The following is an 11,974-nucleotide window of genomic DNA, read 5'->3' as shown; positions in this document are numbered from 1 at the left end:
GGTCTCGTGTGACTTGTAATGTGCTATTATGGGAAACTGAACTCCCTCTAAAGCAGTGGTTATCAACCTGTGGGTCCCCAGGTGTTTTGGCCTACAACTCCTAGAAATCCCAGGCAGTTTCCCAGCTGTTAGGATTTCTGGGAGGTAAAGGCCAAAACACCTGGGGACCCACAGGTTGAGAACCACTAAAGCCTCTAATTCCTCTTTGAAAGCCAAAGGCAAAATTCAGGAATTAGGTTCTGTTCCTTTCCTGTCACTGCTTCAGTATCTTTCAAATCCCAAAAAGCAGAATATTCTTGGCTCTTCAATCATCCATTATGAAGATGAAACTTGTTCCACTGATAGCCTGGGTTGTTGTGAGTTACTCAGAAAGCAAAGCAGCTAATTTTCCAAATTGTGTGAAGATGGGACAAGTTGTCTTTCTAGCTGGTCTTTAATTTCATAGAAGACCTCTTGGATGATAGTGAAAATAAGATGGTGAAAAAGCAAATAAGGAGGCAGAAAATATACTGTATGTCAAGATGGGCCACTATGGCCCTATTACCAGTGGCTATTATTATTTATTCTGCTATATTTTGCCTTTTCCTAAATACTGGCTCTCAAGGCACTTTAACAACATTTGAAACAAGTGCATCCAAAAGATATATATTTTTAATGCAACTAGACCAGGCATAGGCAAACTTGGGTCCTCCAGGTTTTGCGCTTCAACTCCCACAATTCCTTGGCTGTTAGGAATTGTGGGAGTTGAAATCCAAAACACCTGGAAATCCCAAGTTTGCCCATGCCTGGACTAGATCATCCATTAAACTAAAACAATTTCAAAATCCATTAGAAGGCATAACAAGACAAAACTGGAGATGTAATCTATATATATAAAAGAGTGATGGCATCATGGCAATTCACAAAACAACAAAAGTACAGGCCCCCCAACCTCAAAATTTGACAACACAACCCATCATCCACGCCTCAAGGTTGATACAACAAAAAGAAAAGAAAAATAAAGTCCTAATTAGAGAGAGAGGAATAATTTTTTTATCCAATTGCTGCCAGTTTAGAGGGCTAATCTCTGCCCACTTGGTTGCCTAGCAACCAAGGGACAGCCAGGTTTCAGTTAGGGGACAGGCAGATTTAGGCCTCACTTAGACTTCTTCCACAGATTATCTAATTTGCACTGGATTATATGGCAGTGTAGACTCAAGGCCCTTCAACACAGCTATATAACCCATTTATAATCTTATATTATCTGCTTTGCACTGGATTATCTTGACTCCGTACTACCATATAATCCACTTCAGTGTGCATTTTATACAGCTGTGAAGAAGGGGCCTCAGATAATCCAGTTCTGAGCAGATAATATAAGATTAGAAATATACAGTAGACTCTCACTTATCCAACATAAACAGGCCGTCAGGATAAGTGAATATGTTGGATAATAAGAAGGGATTCAGGAAAAGCCAATTAAACATCAAATTAGGTAATTGTTATACAAATTAAGCACCAAAACATCATATTATACAACAAATTTGACAGAAAAAGTAGTTCCATGCGCAGTAATGCTATGTAGTATTTACAGTAGAGTCTCACTTATCCAACACTCGCTTATCCAACGTTCTGGATTATCCGATGCATTTTTGTAGTCAATGCTTTCAATATAGCGTGATATTTTGGTGCTAAATTCATAAATACAGTAATTACTATATAGCATTACTGTGTACTGAACTACTTTTTCTGACAAATTTGTTGTCTAACATGATGTTTTGGTGCTTAATTTGTAAAATCATAACTTAATTTGATGTTTAATAGGTTATCCTTAATTCCTCATTATCCAACATATTCACTTATCCAACGTTCTGCCGGCCCGTTTATGTTGGATAAGTGAGACTCTACTGTACTGTATTTACAAATTTACCACTAAAATATCACAATGAATTTAAAACACTGACTACAAAAACATTGATTATGAAAAGGCAGACTGCGTTGGATAATCCAGAACATTGTATAAGCGAATGTTGGATAAGTGAGATTCTTCTTTAATATGAAATAATTACTGGGATAGAATAATGCAGAACAATATAATCTCTAAAACCAGGACAGTAAATAAACAGGGGAATTCCACACAGGAAACAATCAGGGCCAGCTAACACCTCCCAACAAAGTATTCCCATCATCAAAGTCTGGAAAATCCTCTGTTTTTTCAGGGCCACACACAGTAGAAGCACATAAAATATCGCAAACAACACCACTCTGAAAACAAGGGAATTCCAGACAGGAAACAATCAGGGCCAGCTAACACCTCCCAACAAAAAATTCACTCAGGGAGGAAACAGCCAGGCTTTAAAGCTGCAAGGCCATTACATCCTAATCATTTTTCCTAATTGCAGCATTCATACTTGCCTCCAACAAACAAAAAAAACCAATCAGAAATATTGTATATTCACAACCTTTAGGAAATAATATCCCCTGATGGCGCAGCGTGTTAAAGCGCTGAGCTGCTGAACTTCTGGACCGAAAGGCCACAGGTTTGAATTGGGGGAGCGGAGAGAGCCCCCACTGTTAGCTCCAGCTTCTGCCAACCCAGATGTTCGAAAACATGCAAATGTGAGTGCATCAATAGGTACTGCTCCGGCGGGAAGGTAACGCCGCTCCGTGTAGTCATCCCACATGACCTTGGAGGAGTCTATGGACAACGCCGGCTCTTTGGCTTAGAAATGGAGATGAGCACCAACCTCCAGAGTAAGACACGACTGGACTTAATGTCTGGGGAAAACCTTTCCCCTTGACCTTAACTACCACCAATTCCTCAATACTTTATTTCCCAGACCACCAGACTTCGCCACAGCAACGCGTGGCCGGGCACAGCTAGTGTCCTTACAAAGGAATGATGAATTTAGTTACATTTGATTTGGACTACTATAATTTACTAGCAGCCCATTCACACTATAGAGTTATTACATTAGTGTTGTCCCTCCATGTCCATGGATTCTGTATCCTTGGGCTCAACCACCCACAGCTTAAAAATGGTAAAATCTCCAGAAGCGAATGTTGATTTTGTCATTTTATATATAGGGCACCATTTAACGCAACAGCTAAAGTCACAAAGATTGAAGAAATAAGAAGTTGTGAATATTTCAGAATGGAAGTCAGCAAGGAACGGAGGCAGTGGGTTGCTAGGTCTCAACCGGCTGCAATCCTCCCCATTTTGGCCATACCTGGCGTCATAACATTGTGATTAGCAACTCTAAGGGGGCAAAAGAGACCGAGATGTTTGGGATGGGAGTAAGAGCTAAAAGGCACTAGATCCCATCTGATCTTGGAAACAAAACAGGTTAAATCCCGATTAATACTTGGATAGAAGACTGACAACAGATATCTAGGGCTGTATTTCAGAAGAAAGAGCTTCCACCCTGTAAGATACATCGGGTCAACATAAGTTGATGGACAACTTGAAGGCACATACACACTCGCACAAGAGCTGAACATCCTATACCGGGCATGAGCAAACTTCTCCCCTCCAGGTGTTTTGGACTTCAGCTTCCACAATTCCTAACAGCCGGTAGGGAGTTGGTCCAAAACACCCGGAGGGCCAAAGTTTGCCCATGCCTGTCCTATACTCAACATTATTCATTTATTGATCTGAATGAACCAGCTAATTTTATGTCTGTAGCCTTTTAATACTAATCTCCAGGGGACACCTTATGAACTACCACTGGCCAACACACATTTGGTGCCTCAAATATTAACCCCATTTCTGGATATATTTGATCTGATGAATCCAAAAATGGCACCAGATTTCCCCTATCCACTCTAGTTTTTGAGGTGCAGAACGTATGGTTGGACTACATGGCCCATATAGTCTCTTCCAACTATTAATGATTCTACCAGTATCTGCTTGCCCAGAGAAAATCATGATAACCATATCTAAGAAATTATAGCTGATGTGGTCTATCCAATGCAATTTTCTGAACCGGTGCCCCAAATAACCCCAGGAACATGACTAAAAACCAATACTCTTTTCTTTTGTGGTTGGGCCATGTAATACATGTTTATGGTGGTGACCTATATAGGGATGAGTTCAGCAACGCCTGTTATCCGTAGAAAAGTAGATGGTCTCTTGGCATACTAGACATGGTGGAAACTTGGTTGGGAGGATGCTCTTGAAGAGGGAAAAAATGCTGTTATTTGGAGTTTCGTTCTACAAAAAGGCCTTTCCTTCATATCTTGTCCTTGTCTTTCATATCTGCATCTTCTCAGTGTTTTCTCTGGCCCACCATTTCCCCTCATGTATCACAATCTGAACTGTTGATCATCACCTCCATTTCTTATGCTGCTTGTGGTGGGAAGTGTGAAAACAATAACACCCAACACAGAAGAGAGCTGTTTTATAATATTCCTATGGTTGAAAAACAAGACTGACGCCCATGACAGAAACAGTTTATTGAGCTTCCACATGTAGTTATTACCTTTGTATGAAATACATATATTCAATTATAGTGACAAGTTGTCAGAATCAAGTAATCTATCAGATGTAGAACTACAGCTCCCAATATACATCAGCATTACCTATGCTGATATGAGCTGCTGGGAGTTGAAGTCCATCTACATCTGGAAGGTTATTCAACTTCCAACCTTGAAATATGAGATTCTATTCAGGAGCTCTTAGGGACAATCCCTGCTTTCAGCTTCAGAGTCTAACTTGTTCAACTTGTCTAAATTGAATGTAGGCCCTTTTATATACAAAACATGTGCTGCTTTGTCTCAGGGTGCATCTACACTGTAGAAATAATGTAGTTCAACATCACTTCAACAGCTATCACTCAATACTATGGAATCATTGGGAGTTTTAGTTTTATAAAGTCTTTAGCCTTCTCTGCCAAGCAGTGCTGGTGTCTAGATTTCAGTAAGGCCTTCGACAAAGTCCCCCACGACCTTCTGGCAAACAAACTAGTAAAATGTGGGCTAGACAAAACTACGGTTAGGTGGATCTGTCATTGGCTAAGCAAATGAACCCAAAGGGTGCTCACCAATGCGTTGTCTTCATCTTGGAAAGAAGTCACGAGTGGAGTGCCGCAGGGTTCTGTCCTGGGCCCGGTTCTGTTCAACATCTTTATTAACGACTTAGACGAAGGGCTAGAAAGCACAATCATCAAGTTTGCAGATGACACCAAACTGAGAGGGATAGCCAACACTCCAGAAGACAGAAGAGCAGAATTCAAAACGATCTTTACAGACTAGAGAGATGGGCCAAAACTAACAAAATGAAGTTCAACAGGGATAAATGCAAGATAGTTCATTTCGGCAGAAAAAATGGAATGCAAAGATACAGAATGGGGGACGATGCCTGGCTAGACAGCAGTACATGTGAAAAAGATCCTCGTGGACAACAAGTTAAACATGAGCCAACAATGTTATGCAGCTGTTAAGAAAGCCAATGGAATTCTGGCCTGCATCAATTGGGGTATAGCATCTAGATCCAGGGAAGTCATGCTCCCCCTCTATTCTGCCTTGGTCAGACCACACCTGGAATACTGTGTCCAATTTTGGGCACCGCAGTTGAAGGGAGATGTTGACAAGCTGGAATGTGTCCAGAGGAGGGCAACTAAAACGATCAAGGGTCTGGAGAACAAGCCCTATGAGGAGAGGCTTAAAGAACTGGGCATGTTTAGCCTGCAGAAGAGAAGGCTAAGAGGAGACATGATAGCCATGTACAAATACGTGAAGGGAAGTTATAGGGAGGAGGGAGCAAGATTGTTTTCTGCTGCCCTGCAGACTAGGACGGAACAATGGCTTCAAACTACAGGAAAGGAGATTCCACCTGAACATCAGGAAGAACTTCCTCACTGTGAGGGCTGTTCGGCAGTGGAACTCTCTGCCCCGGACTGTAGTGGAGGCTCCTTCTTTGGAGGCTTTTAAACAGAGGCTGGATGGCCATCTGTCGGGGGTGCTTTGAATGCGATTTCCTGCTTCTTGGCAGGGCGTTGGACTGGATGGCCTTTGAGGTCTCTTCCAACTCTACTATTCTATGATTCTATGATTCTCTCCAAATTTCAATGGCCATAATTCCATAGTGTTGGGCCATAGCAGTTCAAGCAGTGTCAAACTGCATTAATTCTATATTGTTTGTTGTTAATTCATTCAGTTGTTTCTGACTCTTCGCGACCTCATGGAACAACACACGCCTGAGTTCCCTGTCAGCCATTGCCAACCCAAGCTCCTTCAAGGTGGAGCCAGTCACTTCAAGGATACCAGCCATCTACCCATCTTGCCCTTGGTCAGCCTCTCTTCCTTTTTCCTTCCATTTTCCCCATCATCATTCTCTTCTCTAAGCTTTTCTGTCTTCTCATGATGTGGCCAAAATACTTCATCTTTGCCTCTTAACATCCTTCCCTCCAGTGAGCAGCCGGGCATTATTTCCTGGAGGATGGACTGGTTGGATCTTCTTGTGGCCCAAGGCACGCTCAGAATCTTCCTCCAACACCACAGTTCAAAAGCGTCTATCTTCCTTCGCTCAGCCTTCCTTATGGTCCAGCTCTTGCATCCATAGGTTACTATGGGGAATACCATTGCTTTGACTATGCTGACCTTCGTTGCCAATGTGATGTCTCTGCTTTTCACTATTTTGTCAAGGTTGGCCATTGCTCTCCTCCCAAGAAGTAAACGTCTTCACTATTTTATCTTGTTGAGAAATAGCCTATTAGTCGAGATGGAGACTTTTGATAATCTTCTCCCCACATGTCATGTTTCATCTGGTGTGCATTGCTCTCTAATATGTGAGCAATGAGTGCAGACCTCAGAATCACACATTCTATCCACTTCTCAAGCTCCTTTGATCGTTGATGACGGAGGTGTTACCTCTGAGGTTAGGTTTCTTTTTCCCCTTGTGACATCCTGTCTTTGGGGGAGTGGTTGAGTCACACACAATATATATACACAACATTTGGACTGGTTAAACTGTCAAGCACATGCACTGAAAAGGCTGGAAACTTCCTTGTCTCCTGTAGTTGACAAAGGTAGGCACATGAAGGAATATATTATTTTTAGAAGAATGAATGAAATAAATATAGGTGTGTTTAACAGTTTTTCCATTTGTGAGAATGGGGAGGAGGACTGGAAGAATATGTAGGATACTACCACAGGTCCAGGACAGTGGTATTGTGGTTATGTGCTTCAAGTCAACTTAGTTATGGTGACCCCATCGTAGAGTTTCCTCTGCAAGTTTTGTTCAGAGGAGGTTTCCCATGCCTCCTTCTGCTGAGCAAGAATTTGAACTCAGAGTCTTAGTCCAATGCTCAAACTACTACACTATACAGATTAATTCATAGGATGTAGACACACTATACAATTATGATGCTTTGATGTCTCTCCAGCTGCCATGACTCCATCCAAGAAATCCTGGGATTTCCAAGTTGGGGTTGGCAGACTTAGAATTTTCTCTCCCCCTCCCACCAAAAAAATAATAATTCCCAGGGTCCTCTACTTGTGGAGAATGGGCTACATAGCATTCTAAACACCTCACCAAACTACAAATCCCAGCATCTGTAGCACTTAACAGCATTATCAGACAGCTGTAATGGTGCAGTGTGAATGTATCGTATCCTATTTGAACATCCTGCTCTTCTCATAGCTTTCTTTGGACTTCGGTGGAAACCCCGCCAAACTCTCAGGTTCATAGTAATTTCCAGAGCAGGGCTGTCAAATCATTTTAATTGAGAGCCACATCAGCCTTATGGTTGCCTTCAAAGGACTGTGGATAATCCATGGATTGAGAGGACCAATTATAATCTTTTTACATAGTAGTTGATGCTCTTTTGTTTTTACCCAGTTTGGGTCCCCAGATGTTATTTAATGACAACTCCCATCACTTTTGAATATCCTCCCTGGTGATTGGGGGATGATGGGAATTCCAACTCAACAGAACTTGTGGCTCTGAAGTTGGAGAAAGATTAAAGCTAAAAACCACATTAACAAGCCTTGTGTCTAAGTTCAAACCCCACTCTCTTTACTGAACAGAACATATTGCAGTCTTCCATATGTTACTGTATCACAACACCCATCACCCTAGTTGTGATGTCTATTAATGAGGAATACATGAGTTGTATATAGGGCTATATAAAAGGACTGATGGGGTGGTTTTAGCCCACAGCACTTGAGTTTGACACATGTGATTTAGTCCCATCCCTTGAGAAACAGGCAGGGTAAAAATCATGTATGGGCAAATGGAACCTCCAGATGTTTTGGACTTCAACTTCCACAATTCCTAACAGCCGGTAGGCTGTTAGGAATTGTGGGAGTTGAAGTCCAAAACACCCGGAGGGCCAAAGTTTGCCCATGCCTGGTATAATTAACCATCTCCCCGCTCTCTTTTTATGTAGGGCCAGCAATGCTCAACATGAACCCTACCTGTGCTGTTGTGGTGCACTTTCTCCTCCTCTTTTGCACCCGCGTTTCTCCACAATGCAGGACAGCCACTGAGGATGAATGCCAGGATCACCAGCACTTCATACCAGGTCATGGCTTGGCTGGTGTGGGGTTTGATATAACAAAGCTAGAGAGGAAGGCGGCCAAGGTGTTGGATATGAGTCAATGGCAGAAAGCAGATGGAACCTGCACCTTGTGCCAGAACCCGTTACTGGATGGAAAACCCCTCCAGAGGCTTCCTCTGGCCATTGCCGACTGGGAGGCCAAAGTGGCGTGCCAAAAAAACCTCCGCTCCTCAATTCAGGTCTCTGGCATTTCTGCGGTCCAAGCAGCCGGATCAAATGTGGACAACGACTGGAAAGTCGAGCTGGATGTTCAGGTGAAGCCACAGATCAACGTTCAGGTGGCTTTGGCTGGCTCCCATTCTAAGATGGCCGACTTCAGCATGGAGAAAAGTTCACAGGACCAATATACCTTTGTTAGTCACGAAGTGTCTTGCTCATATTACAGGTGATTATATTAGGCGGTGGGGAAAAAACTGGGGAAAGTAGAGTTGATAATGGGGGAATCCTATAGGTAGACAACTGGGAGCTGTCATGTTTCTAAGCGACCATATTTTAATGACCAACACAATGAAAAACAAAAGTTACTTTCTTTTTATATACTGTAATGAGTAATGAGTATTATTTCCTCTTCAGAAAGTTGATAATTCTGTTAATATCTATAGAACCTCTTGCCCTATAGTTGAGGACTAAGTATTGGGCTCACTGATATTGGGTGGTGGGATGGGGGATTGTCTTGCTTTTAAGAATAAAGTGACTATTGCCCTTCTTGATCTAATTTCAAAATCCTTGTCTAGTGAAACCTATGGTCTGATTTCACAAGTGATCCTTATGCCCTTATCAAACAATTATCATGCTTTAATATCTCCAAGAGTGCATCTATTCAATAAAATTAATGCAATTTGACACCACTTTATCTGCCGTGGCTCAAGACTATGGAATCACGTGAGTAATGTTTTACAGATTGTTAGCCTTCTCTACCAATGAGTGTGGGTGCCTCACCAAACTACAACTCCCAAGGTTCCATAGCATTGAGCCATGACAGTTAAAGTGATGGCAAGTTGCATTAATTCTGCAGTGTAGAATCATCTCAAAGCAAAACTGTGATGGGAAATACATAATAGGCATTCAGTACTGACCTGGGACTCTGGGTGGTTTTGTATTTCTTTTGTAGCCTCCGCATTGGCCACCGTCGGAAGCTCGCAGAGCATTTCAGACATGCCTTGAAGACTCTTCCTCTCAAATACAACCGTGGCACCCGGCTGGAATACCACCAACTGATTGGCACCTACGGGACCCATTGGATCACCCACCTTCGCTTGGGAGGCCGGATGAAAGATGTGACGGCAACACGGGTGTGTGAGACAGTGCTGGACGGGGTGACTGCTGATGAGGTCAAAGACTGCCTGAGCCTCGAGGCATCTGCCAGCATTGGTAGCCGCAACTCAAAGACATCTTCCAGCTACAAAATGTGTCAAGAACTGAAGAAGAAGCAGAACTTCAAGGGCAGTTTCCACAACACATACAATGAGCGGCACACAGAGGTTGTGGGTGGGGCGAGTCACGTGGACCTGCTCTTCTCCAACGACCAAAGCACAGAGTCCTTCAAAGAGTGGTTAGAAGGCCTCAAGTCTCTGCCCGACTTGCTCTCCTACTCCCTGGAGCCCATCCACACCTTGGTTCGAAAGGGTCACCCTAAGAGGGAGAGCCTGCGGCAAGCAGTGAGTGAGTATGTGACTGAGAGGGCTCTGTGGAGGAACTGCACCCACCCTTGCCCACCAGAAACAACCCGCAGCCCTCGAGACCCCTGCTCCTGTGTGTGTCACAGCAACGGTCTTACTGACTCCATGTGCTGCTCCCGGAAACGAGGTCAAGGCAAGCTGACAGTGACAATTCAACGTGCCCACAACCTGTGGGGAGACCACACAACTAGTACTGATGCCTATGTTAAGGTGTTCTACCAAGGAAAGCAGACTCAAACGTCCACCATATGGAACAACAACAACCCAGTATGGAAGGACCACTTTGACTTAGGCATAATCCAGGTCTTGGGGGAGACCAGCAAGCTTAAAATACAGGTCTGGGATGAAGACAATCGATACGATGATGATCTTTTGGGGTCATGTGATTACACCTTGCAGGCTGGGAAACCACAAAGCACTGTTTGTTATCTTAACCACGGGAGTCTGTTTTTCCAGTACCAACTGGTCTGTGGTCCCTACCTAGGTGGACCCTATTGTTTGGATTATGCCCCTCAGCAGCCAAAATATGCAGGTGCCTTATTACAACGTAAAGGCAAAGCAGATCCCATTGCACCAAGAGCCCCCTGATAGGGTTTCTCTCTCTTTCTCTCTCACAGTAGATACATCCAAACTTGGAAATGTTCTAGCTATTTCATAGCTATGACACAGTTTGAAAAAGTTAGAAGTGCCAATGCTGGATGAAAATTTCTGGGACGTACGGCTCAGAAAAATGACTTTTCCAAGCTTTGCTATTTGTCTTTGAAATATAATACATCTCCTTCCTCCTAAACCACAGAAAACCGATGTTCATCTTACACAGTTAATGCCAGAAGAAACATGTAATTTTTATGTTGTCCCAGAGGCCTTTCATCATTAAATGCTGTGCACACCAAGCAAACAAATAAATGCGAAGAGATTTCCTTTCTGTATTATATTTGTATGTTGCAGAAATAAAAGTGAATATTGACAGTTGGTATTGAAATTCAAAACATTTTTACGCAGAGTGTAAATGCCATGAAAACCAGGACATGTGTGACCAAGCAACTTCAGAGTGTGACTAGGCAAGAAGTGAACAAAAAATATTAATGTGGGAGAATATACACGTCTTATTTTAAAGCAGCAATTCACTATATCTTGGGATTCCCATGGAATTATTGTAGCTTCCATGACAGTTGTATGGCTAGATGATCTATGACTATGTCCCAGTCCACTAGATGCTTTTCCAATTCTTTGTCTCCCCTCCATCCTTCACGGACATGGCTATGCAAGTGTTTCTTTGAGTCCCAGGAGCAGGAGACCTTTGGTCTCTGAATGTTAGTTGTGAACGCTGGGATATTCATTTCGAACAGAAACTGCTTATTACACCTCCAAATATTTGGTACAGTAATTTTCAGCCACAAGTGTCAAATTGAGACCACACAGCCTACATTACAGTTCTGACCCTTGTGTTTTTCCTGTAAGACAAGATCAAACAGGAAGTAGAGATAGAAAACCATGGGTCAGATAAAACAGTGGTAGAAACCACCTTTCCCTCAAACTTTAAAACAGAAGCAAGAGAAACAGACCAAAGAAGAGAACCCATAGTTTCGCTTTCTTTTCTGGACAGATCTCATATCTAGTGGTCAGTTATAAACTACAAAAAGCAACTAGTTACACAAATAATTTTGAGTTCGGTCATGTTTTCTTTTAATTTAATAGACCTTCAGGCATTGAAAAGAAGAGATGCATGTTGTTCAGTAGTCAGCAGAAAAATAC

At 42.6% G+C, this 11,974-nt stretch overlaps 1 protein-coding gene across 1 annotated transcript; it reads left to right on the top strand.

The window, feature by feature from the left end:
* The first annotated feature begins 2,866 nt into the window (after positions 1–2,866).
* Positions 2,867–11,191, top strand: LOC100555021 (perforin-1). Its single transcript, XM_003223892.4, has 3 exons — positions 2,867–7,007; positions 8,370–8,925; positions 9,652–11,191. The coding sequence occupies exons 2-3, from the start codon at positions 8,378–8,380 to the stop codon at positions 10,805–10,807; spliced, it is 1,704 nt and encodes a 567-aa protein (XP_003223940.2). The 5' UTR covers positions 2,867–7,007; positions 8,370–8,377; the 3' UTR covers positions 10,808–11,191.
* Positions 11,192–11,974: the final 783 nt, after the last annotated feature.

This window comes from Anolis carolinensis, chromosome 6, assembly GCF_035594765.1.
Source record: "Anolis carolinensis isolate JA03-04 chromosome 6, rAnoCar3.1.pri, whole genome shotgun sequence".
Taxonomy (NCBI): domain Eukaryota; kingdom Metazoa; phylum Chordata; class Lepidosauria; order Squamata; family Dactyloidae; genus Anolis; species Anolis carolinensis.
Note: the sequence above shows the minus strand (reverse complement) of the source record. Positions and strands in the feature narration are given on the sequence as shown.

Coding starts and splice junctions, on each gene's coding strand:
- LOC100555021 (XM_003223892.4), top strand. CDS start 8,378: ATGCTCAACATGAACCCTACCTGTGCTGTTGTGGTGCACTTTCTCCTC. Junction 8,926..9,651: donor GTGTCTTGCTCATATTACAG/GTGATTATATTA, acceptor TTTCTTTTGTAG/CCTCCGCATTGGCCACCGTC.